Source organism: Homalodisca vitripennis, chromosome 4, assembly GCF_021130785.1.
Source record: "Homalodisca vitripennis isolate AUS2020 chromosome 4, UT_GWSS_2.1, whole genome shotgun sequence".
In the NCBI taxonomy this organism is placed as follows: domain Eukaryota; kingdom Metazoa; phylum Arthropoda; class Insecta; order Hemiptera; family Cicadellidae; genus Homalodisca; species Homalodisca vitripennis.
The window spans coordinates 41,205,714-41,224,117 of NC_060210.1; the positions used below are offsets into that span (position 1 = coordinate 41,205,714).

The 18,404-nt window shown below is 34.8% G+C and overlaps 1 protein-coding gene across 9 annotated transcripts in view; it reads left to right on the forward strand.

The window, feature by feature from the left end:
- LOC124359192 (translation initiation factor IF-2) overlaps positions 1-18,404 on the forward strand; it is a 102,651-nt gene that overhangs the window by 49,471 nt on the left and 34,776 nt on the right. Inside the window, exons 1-2 of one of the 9 annotated variants that reach the window (XM_046811738.1) lie at positions 830-965; positions 7,035-7,242. The exons of 5 other annotated variants lie outside the window; for them this stretch is intronic. In XM_046811738.1, coding sequence (XP_046667694.1) covers positions 7,042-7,242 — 201 coding nt within the window. In that variant the 5' untranslated portion in view covers positions 830-965; positions 7,035-7,041. Of the gene's footprint in view, positions 1-829; positions 1,381-7,002; positions 7,243-18,404 lie in introns of those variants that run through there. 3 more of the 9 variants (XM_046811736.1, XM_046811737.1, XM_046811735.1) reach the window with 3 other exon arrangements.

Consider the following 18,404-nt stretch of genomic DNA (forward strand, 5'->3'; position numbering starts at 1 on the left):
CTCTGTGCACTGCGTTTATAGTATCAACACAACATTTAAGGGGCGGCATGAAATGGAGGGGTTATTGTGTACATAAATTTGGAATTTTCCCAGCTACATTACTGTATGTATTTTTCTTTAATGAAAATAATTGTAAATATTAAAAATTGGTTTATATAATTTCTATATGGTATAATTTATGCTATATTTCAATTGCCGTAGATTGTTTGTCACATTTAGTAAGTTAATCAAAAATATAATTGAAATATTCTTTAATCTATAACAATGCGGTGGTTATGACTATTTTGCAAAAACAATGCAAAAATGTTGTTTAAACTGAGACAAATGTTCCCAGTTGACTTGGGTATGCGGCCTTCGTAGGAATCATGATGATCATCTGAAAATAGCGGAGGCGAAATAGTTGGCAGAGAAAATTTCAACTAGTGTAACCTTTTCTAAAATTGTGTTTCGGAATATTTAATGTACAGAAATAACTTTCCTATACTTGTATGATAACTGTTACGTGCCGAACATGAAAATTACAGCAGGATTGAATAATGATCAATATGAATAGAATAGTAATGAATGAATAGTAAAAATCAATTATCCTTTAAAATATTAATTCTGTACTTTTATATTACTGCTACTATTATTTTAGACAGTTCATGAATATAATGCTACATTGTAAGTATTCAAAAAGAATACATTCACAGCCAACTTGAGAAGATCGAGGCCACAGTAAAACCACCACAATGGCAGCCATTGTAAACAAACAGATATGAATAATAGTCCCTAGGGAATTCGCTATAGTGACCTGTAGGTAGCAGTGCAACCGCAGGTGTATGGTAACCCTATCTGGGCTATTTCCGTGCTGTCGGCGGCGGTAGCGCGCCGTGCGGCCGCCCTAGGAACTAGAGTCGTGCAGTTACGCGTGTCGTGCGAACAACGAGCGGGGCGTGCGTGGTGCGTGGCGTAGCGTGCGTAGCGTGAGTATGCGTGCAACATCCGCCGCTGCCAAATAGTGCAGGATACCATGTAAATACTCCGTCCCAGCCCTGTGTGTAAACACCTCTCCTCTCCTTGGGCCGAGTTATTGTCACCAGTTTATTTTTGGTTTTTGTTGTCACTGCATCCTAGAGTCACAATGGATACTGTCTTCACATTTTTGGTTTTTGTCACATTGCTGTTGTTGTTCGGAGCTACCGCTATCCTATTCTGGCTATGCTATGTCTACATGGACTCACTCTGACCACCCACTTTAATAACTCCACATTTTAAAAATCACTCAGTACACACAGTAGGCCTACATTCGTTTTACACAGGATTACAAAACTAAATATTTCTTTATTTCTTGTCGAACAAACATACATCTGTGAAAGCGTAAGAAAAGGTGTGATAAAGGTATACAATTATTTGTAATTTTTGCTTTCGAAATCGTAGTTGACGAGCTTGTGAGTGCCTTCCTCAAATGTGATTTTGGCGCTTTTATTGAAGCCCTTTTTATTAGTGTTAATTGTTCATGCGTTTTAACGTTTTTGTATGAACAATCGCAGAGTCACGTTTAGCGATTAAACACGATTACTTTAAGTTTCGTTTTTATTTTAAAAGAAATACTTTTTTTAGCTGCTTGTTAATTTCTTTTTAGCGGGTTTAGTTTGTTTGAGAGTAGAGCACTAATAAATTACTCAAGATATATCATAAACATGTTGAATTATGCACTATTTAGACATTTGCACGAATCGTACTGCACTAACAGTAGTTGTTTGTTCAAATTACATGCGTATGTCGCATGTTACGTGCATTGTCTGTGCGCGTCTCAGTGCTTTTATATTGTGTTTTATGTATCCCTTCGTTTGTTTTCTTTGCAACTACACGATACCAAATATTCATTCATTCAAAAATATATGAATTATTCCATGTGATTATTCTAGCATATATATTAAACTAAATAACTGTTCTTTACGAAGTTAATTTTTCGAGTTCGTTATGCGTGTTTAGTCATTATACATTCCAAAAATAACGAAAGGTGATGTTTTGTGATCCATTTAATATATTATCTTAGACACAACCATAAATGTCTCAAATTAAATAAAATCCAGTAGCGCTTATTTATACGATATCCAGTACCTGACAGTACGGCAGAAAATAAGCAGAAATCTTTTGGAAGATTCCTTGGAGGATCAGGAATTATTTGTTTTACACCACACCGTATACACGTAAAAATCCTAAATTTACTATTTAACCAGTTATTGTAAGAAATAATAAAAAATATTTCACACATGAAAATATACGAAGCTAAAAAATGTGAATCTGACATTTTAAAACTCTTGTTTTAAATGTAAGTGATTTCCATAGAAAGATGAAAAACATAATAAAGACAGAACAACATTTTAATATTTTTAAAACATGACCAGAAAATAAGAAAAAATAGTTAAATGAAAATAATCACTTGCTATTATAATCGTCGCATGCGTTGAGAGATCGAAGAGAGTGTCTAGCTAGCGTAGGTCTCGGTAGCGTAGGTTCTCTGATTGAGAAATTACAGCTTCGATTCTCAACCTGTAAAAACGTTTAGTTTAATTTAATCAATTAAAATGACATTGAAGCGAAGAACACCTTTCAAAATTGAATTGTCGATTTTAAATTACTAATGTTTACTACAGTAATATTGAGTTTAACATAACCTTATCCACGTTAAAATCAAACAAATTCAAAATTATATTGTTTTCATACGTGAATAATACAGAATAAATTGTCCAAACGTGTTCGGCCGAGAAAGAATAAAGGCTAGTTTGCATTTTCGTGATTGGATATAAATCTATGTGAAATTAAATAACGAATACTTAGTTATAATCCACAATGAGTAGGCGATAGTTAAGCCAATGTTCTCGCTTTACCCAACATACAGTTTTCATATAAATCTTACATGTAATATTACGCCCGTACAGATAATTGGTGATTAAAACTCAAAACCATCTGCAGTGTATTTCATCCAAACGGCAGTTCTCAGAACTAAATAGCTTGGGCCAAAAATACAGTCGGTAAATTGTTTATAATTATTTATCTGATCTGGCAACCCTACAGCAATTATATTTCCGCGAATGGGCGTTTAGCCAAGGCCTTGCTTGTCGTACTCCTGGAGAGCTGTCGCTGACGACATTTACCGGCAGTCTGGCCAGAGCCCTCCCGGCAACTCGTTTTCTCTTCTAGCGTATTACGAAGAATTTTCATCCAAGAATCCATTAAATTACTCAAGGGTTGTTTAGTATTTCGTATATTTGTAGACATTAAACCACTAGACCTACATTAATAAAATTGTTTCCACACCAGTTTCTGATTTTCTTCTAGGGCTACAGAACCAGATTTATTGATAGGCAGCTGCACAGCCCCCACAGTGGCTCCCAAAAGAACATTTTTCTTCGAGCGTATTATGAAGAACTTTCATCCAAGAATCCATTAAATTACTCACGGACCGTTTAGTATTTCGTTTATTTGTAGACATTAAACAACTACATTCATAAAATTGTTTCTACGTCAGTTTCTGATTTTATTCTCGGACTATAGAACCAGAGTTATTGAGAGACAGCTGTACCGCCAGTGGCTCCCAAAAGTACATCGGACATTCTTATATTTTACACCAAACTTCTTTACAGAATTAGCAATATTGTTTCAAGTCCACATTTACTTTGCTGTGTTTTTGGATCGTTCATGAATGCAAACAGCACTTGGGAAATTCAGATTCAACTTGTAACAACTTTTAGGCTGCGTCTTCGTATTTCTCAAACTTATTCCTTTTTTCTTTTAAGTAGATATCAAAGATTTGGAGTTGCTTTTGTGCCTGCTACGATATTTAGAGTTTCACTTTGTAAATATTGGCTGACTTTATCAAACCTTTCTAAACTGTCGTTCCACAAAATGGCTGTTTCACTTGAACAAAAGGCATCTGAGTAGGGTCTACAGCAATGTTTTTATGCGATGCTTTAATTTACGAAAGCTATTCAAGAGTCTTCACGGCATCAGATCTTACGGACCACTTTTTATCCGATAAGGATTTCACCACAGGAGTTTTATTTTTCTCCAAACATGTCTTTAAAAATCCCCACCTATAGGATAAGTTTGAAAAAAGTGAAAAGGGCTTGGGTAAATTAAAAAAACACTACGAGCTTCTGTGCAGCATCTAGCAGCAGCAGAATTAACTGGGTTAAGTGCGTGTGCTGCACAAGGGACACATCCAGCAAAAGTACACTGTTGTTTGATTCTAGCCTGTAGGCCAGTGTAAACTCCTGGCATATTTACCGCATAACCATAGCTTTGCCCATGGCATAGTGTGATGTCCAAGCCTAATTCTTGAGATAGAACTTAAAAAAAGTTCTTATAAATAATATGAGGGGCTTCTTATGCCCTATTCCCGAGAGAAGCTTGAAAATACATTCCTTTGGTTTAGCACCTTCGATGCAAATGCCAATTAGTCTGTATGTGAACAATCAGGGGTAGAATTAACTGTGAGAGCATAGTAATGAGAATATTTCACATCAACTGTCATGGTTTGCAGTACACGATCTGCCAGGGCATGGACAAACTCGTCACAAATTTGAGTAGATAGGTGCGACATTTGTGTTCCTTCATTTCCATACTGAAAAGATGTTGGGATTGGGAAAGGATAGCGTTATATTCACTGATTATTTCACGGTATACAAGATTCAGACCTTTGGATGTGGATCCTAAACGTTCATTGTCGCCCTGAAAAAGCAACCCTCCAACCCTCTAAGGAGGGACATTTTACCGCAGACACAACCCTAAGCAATGCGCTCCGCCAATAATGGAATCCCTACTCATATTGGGTTGAAGTTAGTGTGCTTACTTGTACTTGCACTGTCTGTTTTTTTCTATTGATGTCAATGAGCATGGTACTAGAATGATGGTCTCCTGATTTTTCATAATGTTTCATTAAGTAAATTACCGATTGTTTGAAATAAGCAACATGGTACACAAAAGACTTTACCAGACAACTAAGGGTAGGGCAACCAATATCTAAAATCGGACTCCCTATTGGGAAGAGTATATCTGAACAATTTTTTAGAAAGGGAACACTCGGTACCGCATTGTAAACACGCTTAGATCTAGAAAAATCATCTTGAAAATTTTTGTTTCGCGTGAATTTTTAGCAAGATGACCAACAATTGAAGACAAAGTAACGTTCCACAGTGCAAGGTCATTTATTATCAATATCAGTAATACAAGCTAATAAATCTTCAAGTTTTGACACAGAATTTATATACCCATCTACATTTTCTTGATCTTTATTAATTTCAAAGTCAGTTGGAAATAAACAAGCTTCATTATTAAGCAAAGCAGAGAGCGTACCTGGAGACTCTTGATAGTGCACATTCAGGCGTAGAGTGTCCTCGCTTGAGATAGCTGTAGATGAGGTAGAAGCAAATCTTTGAGTAAAGAGGGACGCAATGTTTCTCATTTTCTTTACAAGCTCTTGTTCCTCACTTTGCTTTTTAGCAGCACGCTTCATAAATTGAATGAAGCGTGCTGCACTTAGGTTTTTGTTCATATTGAAATAAAAATGTAAACTTAATTCAAACAGATTAAATTAAAACATCAAAATGTGTTATGTGTAGTATATGTTGTTATGTTCAACTCAAACTACATCACACAATTTAAACAATGAAACAAAAACAAACTGCGTTCGTTTCGCCCACTACCTTTACGATAACAATCAAACATAATATGACAAACAGAATGAAGATAAGATGTGTCAGGTAATGTCGTAGCGCGGCACTCCGGCGCATGCGCCAGTCCACCGGTTTGTGTTGCAGTACAGAAGCAGCGTCTGACCTCCTGTCGTGCATTATTGCCACTAATGCTGTCAGTGTCAGTTTCGCCATCACCAACACTCAACAGTATTATGAGTTAAAAAAAGCACATGCTTAAGACGTATTATAAAAAGAAGATTTGTCTTAAGATGTAATCATTTCAATAATAGCTTGGAACTAAAATGTCGTCTATATCCTCCTGACTGATCAGGAGATGTAACTCGGCTACAACCATTCGAGGGTACGTCGAAATATTTTGACCGTGGTGGTTCAGACAGATTCCTTGAGGAGACGTTGATTTCAGAAAACCAGACTTCGCCATCTATAATGGAGTGGTGAGGGGAGGTAAACGCGGTCCCCACCTCACGCAAATAGCCCCCCCCCCCGTCTCACGGCTCAGCCGAATACAGCCGACTTCAAAGTCCATACGCCACTGACAACACGTATTCGGTTAAAATACACCAACAGACAGGGCCGTACTCAGCTTTGGCGGGCCCCGGAAAAGATATTCGGCCGGGCCCCGTCATGTCTCGCCACCCGGTCTCTTCAAATAGACGTGTGGCGAGTCCCCGGTAAAATTGTTCGATTAAACCGGTCTGAGTACGGGTCTGGTAACAAAACAAACGTTGCTGTGATTGTACCAAGTGCTTACTTGTGGCCTCGATTATGATCTGTAATTAAGGATTGTGGACTGGATGGGAAAGGGTATCTCATGCGCATGCGCCAGTCACGGTTCGAGTTAGATGGTTCGGTCTGTAACTGGGATTTCTTCCCGGTAAGGTTGACGTAGGGGAGAATAATAGATCTCTAATGTCACAATTTACTTTTTCGTCTCTGACTGCACAATACAACATAATAATGGGTTAAGAATAATAACGCTACATATTGTGGCTATTCAATAAACAAAATTAAAAAAATTGAATTATTTTAATTCAACAAGTGAAGTTAGGCTATCCAGGCAAAGCCTTACACTTGTTGGTTAAATACACATTGTTCAATGTTAAGAGTACATTGTTCAATGATTGATATTATTGCACAAGTACAGTAAAATATTGTATAGAAAGAGCACATAACACATATTTTATGGTGATTACCATTCGTCTTAACGAGCCTGTTGTTTGTATTGCGCAGTGCTGTGCATTTGTGAGCATGTTATTTCCCTTGTAGACCTTGTATGTATTGTGTGCATGTGTAAACCCTTGTACCCTGCACTATGTGGCCCGGTGTTAGAGGGAGGATGCACGCTCTCAAGACCAGTCGCAGCAGCAATGTGTTGTTCGGAGGGGCGGGGGCGGCGGCCATCAAGGGGGGCGGAGCTCTGCAGCGGAGCAGCTCTGAGGTTATCTACAAGCGAGGTTTCAAACCCTCTGACCGCCTTGACCCCGAAAAGAAGGAGTTTCTCACGGCTCTCTCCAACAAAATGTGGCGAGCGTCTTTGGTAAGTGTAAGCCTGCGTCATCACGCCATATATGTTGCGAGCGTCCTTGATATGTGACAGATCAGCATCGTCTAGCCGAACATGTGACGAGTATCTTTGGTAAGTGTAAGACCTGCGTCATCAAGTTAAATATGTGGCGACTGTGGCAGATCAGCATCGCCAAGCCGAACATGTAACGAGTATCTTTGGTAAGTGTAAGACCTGCAACATTAAGTTAAATATGTGGCGACTGTGGCAGATCAGCATCGCCAAGCCGAACCTGTAACGAGTATCTTTGGTAAGCATGACACATACGTCATCAAGTCGAAAATGTGACGAACGTCCTTTGTTTAGTGTGAAACCTGCAAGGGGGAGGGATGGATCGCCCAGCATAAATACCGGTAAAAATCATCTTGATACAACTACACGTAATGTGAAAAATTGTGATTTCCACCAGAAGATCGAAAAGTCTGTTTACTTTTCGCAAGACCTGATAAGTCATTACTGATTAACTGGCATGAGTTGATTTAATAACATAATCCCAATCACCCTTCTTCTTTGACATATTAAGATATGTCACACAGCTCTGGAAAACTTAGTGTGTTTGGGTCTTAGTGTGAGGATTAGGGACAAGGCATATAAAACAATTTTGTAATAACAACATTTAGAACCTCCATAAACAAGCAAGTATATAATTCAATCGTTGACGGTTTAAATGTTAATGACATATTATAAACATGGATTTAATTCTTGGGTTACATAATTGTTTTAAACTTGGCAATAATGTTTTACCTTTCGTATGCGCACACTATACCTAAGGATGTGGTTTAAATAAAATTTTGAAACATTTTAATCTTAATCCTTAATAAACATTTGTTCTTTATAAACAAATGAACTATTGGGAACATTCAGAATATGAAGCTCTGGTAACAAGTTTTCATTTTCTTCAGATATTTAACCAAACCTCATTTATATCCATATATATACATATTATCAAAGTTCATATTCTAGCGCATTGAAAGTATCTTTCCATATTTACACTCTTTTAGCCAGTGAGTAAGGGTGAGTAAATGTTAATTGTAAGAACGTTTAGTTATATATACTGTAGAAGTAGTAATATAGCAGTTGCACTGTATCTTATTACACTAAACTCAACATTATACTATGGTTATCTTCGCTGTCATTACACACTATATAGTTCTTAAACTGGAACTTTATTTATATAGTTTTGCTGATGATTAAAAAAGTTGTTTCTATAAAACATGATAAAACATACAGTTTTATGATAGTTATGATATGACAAAGTTATGATATAGTGTTTAGGTAACCTATTATTCTTTTGTAACCAAAAACCTCTTTAAACTTTTCTTTAAACACTAATTTCTAAAGCAATTATGGCCTTAAAACTTGTTATTGAAAAGCAACTAAGCCTTTAAAATAAATAATGTTTTTCATAACTAAATTGTAAAGAAAAGAAAATTGCAGTGTTTTTAATTTATATAAAAATAACATTTTCCAATGGTACATTTTAAAGCCATAGGTACATAGCCATGCACGGTTTTATTTTAACTACTTCCCCCTTTATCAGCTTAGGTATTCTAATGACAAAACATTGTATAATTTTAACTGAGATTTTTTTGTTATTATTGAAAGGTGATAATTGGGAAGCAAATACAATGCTTAGTCAAATGTCATCTTAAAGCGTGTAAATTACTTTTCACCCTGTATTTACAAATACGATAACAATCTAAACTGAAATACCTCTCGTTACTTGGTATTTTAGGCTTATCTTTTCTACATAAACTAATTCACGTCTCCTTCGCTATCTCTCCAGTCCGCTACAACCATACATTGAATGAGTAAATCAACAGTATCACTCATTGTTCGAGTGTGAGTCATCATAAACCTCTGATCAGTCACTATAATCAACCTTCCACTGACACTGAAATGTTTCCACATAACCATGCAGTACGAATAAAAATAATGACACTTTGAATAAACATGTTTGCCTTATGCTCCGTGCGAGCACAGCAACAATGTTGAACTCTGGCAAACAATGATGGAACTATGAGTTCACAAAGTACCGTAACACAAGGACGTGCTAACATCTAGCGGAGAATGGAGGAACTACTTGAATACCGCTCACTAACTGCAGGACAACTTCTTGAGTGATAGTAAGACGAAGAAAGGAATAAAATCAGACAAATCATTGAAACGAATTTTTAGTCACAGTATTACGTTAGACAGCGTAAGGAGTTAAACCCTCCTAGTATTTAAATAATGTAAATAAAATTCGTTTGACAGGTATTTGGTCTTCCAATCATATGTTAGTTTGGTTACTTAAATGCATATGTGACAGATACGGCCAAATACAAAATAACTGAATCGTAAAGAGTAAGGGCTCTGTGGTGTAATGGAGTACATTTACACGGCAAGTGAGAGACCGGGTTCGAGTCCCGGCGGAGCAAGTACTTTTTGTGATTCAATGTTTATTGAAATTAAATAAGGCTATTGCCATTTATAGAAATGTAAATAATTTAAATATACTATAATACTATCTATTTAGGCTCTGTAACTAATTTTGCCAGTATATTTTTAATTTATACATTACAATTTTTTAACTGTTTTTTATTGAAATGCAGCAAAACTGTATTCATAGACGAAGCATTTAGTTGGCAGTGTGTAACTCCGATAATCCCACCATAATTAATCAGAACTTCGAATGGTTTTGACTCAGTCAAATGAACTTTTCATGTGGTGACTGAATTTGAATAAATAAGTTTAATGTCGAATCTTTACTCACTTATACAATCAGTCTTTAGATTAATGGTATACAATAATATGCAAAATAATTTAGGAACAAACTAAATTTCGAATATGATTTTAAGAATTTTACATTAACCAAGGAGAGAGAGAAGACGCGGACCGAGATGTTGCCTACTTAAAATTTTGAACGCGACTGACGACCACCGGCTCAGCTCGTAAAACGGCGGTCATCGCACTAGCGACCGTGGCCAATCAAAAAGGACTAGGGCCTGTGTGACAGGCTAGCTAGTAGCTAGCCCTGGAGTCAGCAAATCGTATCAGCAGTGCACGAGGCTAGCTGCACAATTCCAGCTCCATAACTTTGTACTATTTCTATTGTAGTAATATTAGATTCCAGTTTCTGGGTTCAAAACCTAAAATTACTTTGATGGTGACGGGCCAGGTTAACTATTAATATTGAGAAAATTGGTTACTTATAAAATGGAATAATTATGCGACCGATAACTATATATTATATTAATTCTGGAATCGTAGTTAACATATGTTTCTCTAGCAATAACGATTCACAGACAACAAGTGTAAAAGATACGTTTATTAAATATTGCCAGATATTCCTTATTAGTTTCTTATATCGTGCCAGAAATCAAGACTTTTAATCCCAGTAACATTATTCATTGAGTTAAATTATTGTCTCCCTTATAGTACTCTGTTTTGGCCTCTATCAAGTCAAGTTAGTGTGCTACACGAAATCAAAATTTACTGTCTCTTAGTTATTACCAATTTAATTAGTCACAAATTAATGAAAGGTTAAGTTGTACCGTTTTCCTTATTAAAAGAATAATAATACTAACAATATATGGAATTTAAAAAATCGAGTCTTTACAGTATAAATGTTTTGCAAACCCCTGATTTCTATGACTTCAAAACTTAATAAATAAAACATTGCGTGCAGGTATTATAAAGGTCATCTAATACAATGTGTATTTACCAGATGTGGTACATTGGTTGTAGAAATAAGCACTTTTCTTTCAGTGTAAATACGTTTAATAGTTCAAAAGTCTTCTTTTTCATTTCATACAATAACAGGTATTTTTGATACTTCAACTTAGTCCATTAAGTAAATGTTTTGCTTACCCTTGTAACAGGGGTCTGAAAAACATCTGGCACACAAGTGAAGTTGTTTCAGTGCGCTAACCTAAATTCTGTTATCGTTTCAGTAGAAGTAACCAAAACATAGCTGCTATAATAATGTTAATAAAGCGTGTAAGTTTTCATTTTGTTTCCTGTAAGATGAAATCGTTGTTTCATCACAGGGAGCAAATGTGTGTTCAGACGCTTTATGTACATGTATTTCCAATCTCGGATTTTCCTTGTTCGTAAAACACAATATTGTGTATTAAAATCCTCACATTTTTATTAATTAATTATTATTCTTATTAAAAAAGTAAAAAAACTAATTAAAGTAACATTTGGGGTGATAATTAAATACAGAATTAGATATAGAAATATAGAATTAAATTCAGGGTGTTCATTTTAAAACTTCAAACTCATATTAAAAGATTTATAGCCCAAGTATCAAAATTCTGTAAACGGGAGTGTATAGTATATTGGTGAAACAAAAACATTTTCAAAATGGGATTTAAAAAATTGAAATCGGCCAAGCCGTTTGGTGTCAGCAGCCAAAAATGTAATTTCTTACACAATTATTAGTCTACAAACTACTATACTACTGTTAATAACAACAAAATTACTCACTGAATACTGTTGTAGTTTTTTAATAAACGATTATTATAATTTAAATAATTCAGTTTTACTGAAGTACTACTGAAAGATCTTAGTCAACAAAGAAACGGGTCAAGAAGGTTTTAAGGAACAAAAAAGGTCTTACTCTCTGTCCACTACGGGAAAATATCAGTTGTCTCTACCTCCCAAATTTTTTATTGGCTACGTTATTGCCTATTAATACTGATAATTGTTAACTTAGAATGCAAATTCTGACGTTATATTGACGTATTTGACGTGACGTACCAGATCGAAGTGAAGAGGAGGTGGAGTATCTCTATCCTTCCCACCACCAGCATAATACCTTGGACACCACAACAATGAGCTATATTTAGACATGGTTGTAAGCGCGGATGACATCAGAGTTTGACAGACACAGCTGGCAGAGAATACCAATTTATGACTCGCATGATAGATATTTTTTAAGTTTTAAATATATATATATCTCAATATTAAAATGTATTTATTTAAATACACAGTGCCCCGTGAGTCTCTGGTTAAAGGCATACCATGTTATTTGGTCAGGTCAAGAAAAACATATTTAACTATATGAACAGGAATCTTCGATGCTTAGTTTGCCATCTGTCTGTCTGTATATGTTTTTTTATAAAATAGTAATATATTAATAAGTACTAAATTAAATTATATCAAATTTGACTCAAATGTTATAACAACAAGACCAGTTACAGAAAAAATAATGGAAATATATTTATTATTTTTTAAATCGCGGCCATTAAACCTATTAAACTTTGAATATCTTATAAACTAACATTTACCCTCATGAATTGCAAGATTAACAGTTTTTAGATGATTTTAACACAAATTTCACTACGTAAAAAGTATTTAAATCAAATAATAAATAAATGATTCAGAGCAGGTTTACTGTGACAAGACATGGCCCACATTGAGGTTCTCAGCGGTTAGCCAACAATACAGCTCTACATTATATTCTTTTCAGTAACTGGCCTTGTTATTATAAACATTTGAGTCAAATTTGGTATAATTTAATGTATTAATTCTTAAGGTATTAATTTTTTATAATAAACACATACAGACAGACGGATGGGAAACTAAACATCGGAGATCCATGTTCATATGGTGAAATATGTTTGTTTTGGCCTGAGCAATTATGTGGTATACCTTTGTCCAGAGAGTTAGTGACACCCTGTATATAAAACACAAAACATTCCGTAGTGAAGAACAATATCGAGAGCGATATATCACAAGAAAGTATCAACTAGTTTTCAATTTTTGCTTTTTTGGAGTTGCTGACTCGGCCACAGTATGATTGGTGGGGAGCCTCAATTGAGTAGGCATTCGTTACTGATTATAATCGCCATCGATTAATTACTGTATTAATTAGAAACTTTGTAATAGGATGTTATCTGAAACTCTCCGCTACACGCCAATGCGGCCTAAATCATATCTGAGGTCAACGCCATCCCTAGAAATACGTCAATACAAAACTTCCTAATTGGGTAGGCACCGTAACTCCGTAGGGCCATGATCGGGAATCTTTATTGAACGAAGAGATGTCTTCAAACGTCCCTGAATTTAGCACAAGGTAATATTACAATCACAATCACAATATACCTTCATGAGTGTAGGATGTGATAATTGCTCTATTTTGTCTCGCTGCAGTAAAGAGTCTTTAAATATTGTGACCTTCAATAGAGACGACAAAAGTTTACCTCCTATGGTGAGATGTAGCCGCTCTCCTGCACACCACCTGTCCGCTAGGCTAAACAAACCGAAAAATGTTACGAAATTTATCCGATGGATGGCAACACCTCTGTTGCCAAATTTAAAATTTTGTTTTCTCCTTAAATTTTCTTCGGATTTTAATTTTGAATTATATACTATATAATTATAGAATTTGATGTATCAAAGCAGAAATCTCATTTTATTTTGAATAACAAAATTATTGTACTGAAATACTATTTAACTTTTAAATTTGCAGATAGTCATTTTGTCGATATAACAAGTGAATAAAAAACATTTACTAATCAAAGAGAACAGTTTTGTTTGGAAATTATAAAGTTAGCGTACAATATTTCAAGTTCAAGTTCAAGTTGAAAAAAACCTTTATTTATTTAGGAATTTACATGTATTACTACATTTCATATGCCAAAATGGCAAGTGCGAAATGAAAACAAAAAAATTTTATATAATTATATTTATCAGAGTCCTTCACCTGGCTGCTGTTTTACTTTCAGTCTCTAATATATTGTTTCAAGAAAAACATACACTCCCACCTAGAAATTCATGTGAATTACAGGACGGTAATATACCCATACCTCTATTAAGTAGTATAACAACTAACATAATATTAGAAATAAACTACTAACAATAAATAAATAACTAATTGATGTATATAATCCAACATGATAATAAATAACTATAAAAACATAACATAACAATAACGTAACAATAATTAAATGAATTTATGATGTAATTTTTGTAATAGTCAATTAAATAAATATCCAACAAACATAAATAACTAATGACCAATACATATCCAAAATCAATACCTGCCAACAAACTCCAAAAATTCAATAAATAAGTATTAACAATTATACATCATATCCATTACCAACTATTAATGTATGAACAGCAATTCTTGCAATAAATGTATCCCTCTCTAAATTGTGTCATCACATCTAACCCAAGCTAACTATAAATTCCAAGGCCTTCATTTTACATTTAGGTTACCTCTCATATAATATGTTATCGCTACACTCAAGTACGAAACGGTTAAACCATCTTATCCCTGAGTAGCAAAACTGTCTACGTCCGATTTCTTTAAGATAATTTGGAGTCGCCTCGGCTTAAAATTTATATATATCTAACTTAAGTAATGCAATTTTAATTAGAAGATATCGTTTCCAGAGTCTTGATCGCTAGCATTTGAGGAGTTGTTAAATATTGTGGTACGTGAGAGTCGAGAACTGCTGATGCAAGGACGCAAGGCGTGACTGCGGCGGCAGGGCGGCGGTGACGCATAGTTAGCAAGAGATAATACCGGAAGTAACGAAATACGATTCAGATCAAATTAACACTATTAATTTTAAAAGTAAAAGCTTAAAAAAATTATAAAATTGCATTGTTTACGAAATGACCAACTGCAAATTTTTATTTTAAAATTTAAAACTAAGATCGATGCAGTAATGTTATTATAAATATAAAATAATATTTGTTCATCTATACATCAAACTATATGATTATATAGTTTATAAACCAGTGTTCAAGAATAAGATCGATTGAAAAAAGGGAAAAGTAGATTTTATTTCATGATGGTGCTGCTTTGCGACAGCTCAGTTTGGAGCTAATCCCGGCACGTTTAGCCTCTTGTTATATAACCAGACCTAATACGAAATCTCATGTACGGCTTTGATCCGTTCTCAAATAACGCCGAGTTCAGTACGTTATTTTGTTAATTTTATGAAACGTGTACAGTATTCGTCATTTTATACTTCATAATGGTATTTACTATTAAATAATAAATTGTTACCTTGAATGCATAAAAAGAATTTTAAATCACATTTGTGTAAGGTATTGTTGATTTAAAATATCCATGATACACATTATACGCTTTAAAGTGTGTTTTAATCCCATGTTACTTGATTTAAGGTTTTCAATACCAAATTCCGATACAAGTTAACAGCTTGTAATACGTACTACAAATCATGTAAAACATATTGATTTAACTGTGGTAGCTGGTGAAAAAACATATATCTAACCAAACGTCTATTGGCAGAAGGGTTATATTTGGGGTTAACCATTGTTGTACTAAAGTTCTTCTTAACATTAGGACCGAGCAGATTCATTGCTCTTGGTTGAATTTGGTTGCAACTGTTTCCTCTCCTTCTTTAAATTCTTCCATTAATACATTTTGGAACAAAATTAAATTTGAACAAACATGTTGTGACAAACATAACATATCCATGCTGACACATCGTTTTCTACATTCGTTTGAAATAAGTGGTATTGACAGGTTGTACTGAGAGATTACCAAACAGGAACGTTTCACAATACAATACAGTTAAAATGTTAAAATGGAAGTCACCTAAGAAATTGAAGGTATACGGAACATTTAAAACTACTCCCCAAATGTTCCTATAAATGATGGTATGTAGGAACAAGCCTTGTTTCCAATTATGTTCCATCTCAGTGTCACCGGTCTGCCCGGAAGCAACCGGCATCCTGCAGGAGCACCGCCAGGCTTGCATTCATTTAGGCGCCGTGAGGTCCCTGACTTTGAAGGAAACAGGATTTTTCCGGACATTTGCCATCGATCAGTGAAACAAGAAATGAGTAACACTACTTTCACTAACTCTATAACTTGATAAACAACATGTAGGTTGTGATTCCTGACTTAGGCGTGCCACAACGCTTTGGTAAGATTTGTTTATTTTAACCTAGTTTGTAATTATGTATTAGGTTAGTTCTTTGCCTGAAGAAGAGATCAGATTGCAGATCTCGAAACGTAGTGTACTGATTTCTTGTTTCACTGAACGATGGCAAATGTCCGGAAAAATCCCGCTTCCTTCACAATCCTTCCATCGTCAAAAATAACCTCCAAACAAAGAATCCCTGACTTACCTTAGATCAGTAATAGTAATTTTTTGAAATTGCCATTCCCATAATGTCTTCAATAGGCATGGAAACGTAAAGACACCAATAGGTAATTCAGAAGAAAACCTCTCAGATAGTATTCGGAGGTAGCCGACTGAGGCTATAGCTCCTAGATTCAACAGATGTTAGTGAAGAAACTAACACTGATTTATTGATATTGAATTATTACACTATCCGGTGTTGGCGCGTCCAAGCCTACTTCGATTAATAAAAATGTCGTATAAGGCGGGCCGCTATTATAACTTGAAAAGTATCAATATTCCGGCATGTGTACGGAAACATTGCTACGGCCGACAACACATCTGCCTCCAGCAGTCAGTGGTATCTGCCGTGACACTTACAAGGACATGTTGTTGTCACAAAGCATTATATCCATGCTGTAGTAATGCATACAAAGGGTTTAGTTTAGTACCATTCTGTTTTAAAACGGATTTACACCAATACGGACTGTTTTACGAAATATAATTCATGTCATGACACAGAAATTCGGATGACTGCATTCCGATTTATCGTGACCCTAGCGTACTATAGCGTTACTAAAGCGCGAAGATTTTAGAAAGTTGAGGCTTTATAAAACTGAAGTATTACAGCCTTAGATAAAAAAATGCAGATCAAATCTTAAACTCATTTTCTACCACACATGTTTTATTTCCCTATATATAGCGTTATTTAAAAAGTAAGTTTTAAACTTTTACGTGCTTAAGAGTTTTAAAAGTAAGGATATTCTATTCACCTTTGGCAACCCATACAGTTATTCCGAAGTGCCCATATTAATATGGGCCACGTGAAAGATAAAGAGATAAAGTTGTAAGTTATAGTGTCAGATATAAAGTTTTTATGTTAAAAGTAAATTCTTGGTACACGTAAATAGATTTAATCTGCTTTACTTACTATTTAAGTGTTACTGTTACTAATTAAGTGAAATAAAAATCTTATTAGCTTAATATACCAGACTGATAAATATTTCTAATGGTTCAGACTGTTTGCCTGTTAAAATAGCACATAATTTACCCGTATTAACTTCTATGTTAAATGCCATGTATCATTAACGAACTCTTGGCAGACTTGCTGGGTGGACGTAACTAACAAGCTAAGGACATGCAAAAACAGCCATTATACTTTCCACTCCCTCCCCTTAACACTTCGCTAATGGTGATAAATAGTTATTGTAAAAACGTATCCTAAGTAGTATTGTGGCCTTCTGTATTGTAATTATTTATATACACACTCGTTAGACAATCCTCAATAAATTAGTGTCATTTATAAAATATTACAATATTCCATACAAATTAAAATGATATATATTAATAGCTTCTTGCAAAGTATATGTAGGTAAACGTTTACTTTTCCAAGCACAGCTTGCACTTTAAGTAAATATTAAAGTGTACTATCGTTTTTACGCAGCTAAACAACAAAGAGAAACAGATATAAGGATATAAACATATAAATATGTATGTTAATGGCTTTTTACAAAGTATTTGTACGTAATCATTTACTTTTCCAAGCATAGCAGGCCTTTTAAGTAAATATTAAAGTGAACTTATCATTTTATGCAGCTAAACAACAAAAGGGAATAGGAGTTTGATCCTTTAAATGAAAATCCCAAGTTGAATTAAATCACGAGACGACTTGAATAAGGCTCACAAGGTGTGTTAATTCAGAAGCTACGAATACACGAGTACATGATGTAGCTATGGTGGGAAGATTTGATTCAGTGTAAATTTTGAGTTTAGCTCCTAGACATGGCTATGCCGTCTTGTTCGTCTGCAGCAACCCAAAATAAAGGTGGCGACGAAGAAGCTAGAAATGAATTCTTTACATCGTTTCTTTATCAGAAATACCTAGACAACAAAATTTAGTGTACATCTAGAGGTTATATCTCATTGTCTCATCAAGCGTACATTTGAGTGCAGAACGATATTTTAGACACGATATCTAATCGCGATAGAACAACTGATTTTTCTATACATAACGTAGTTATAGTGGGATGGGTTCATTCA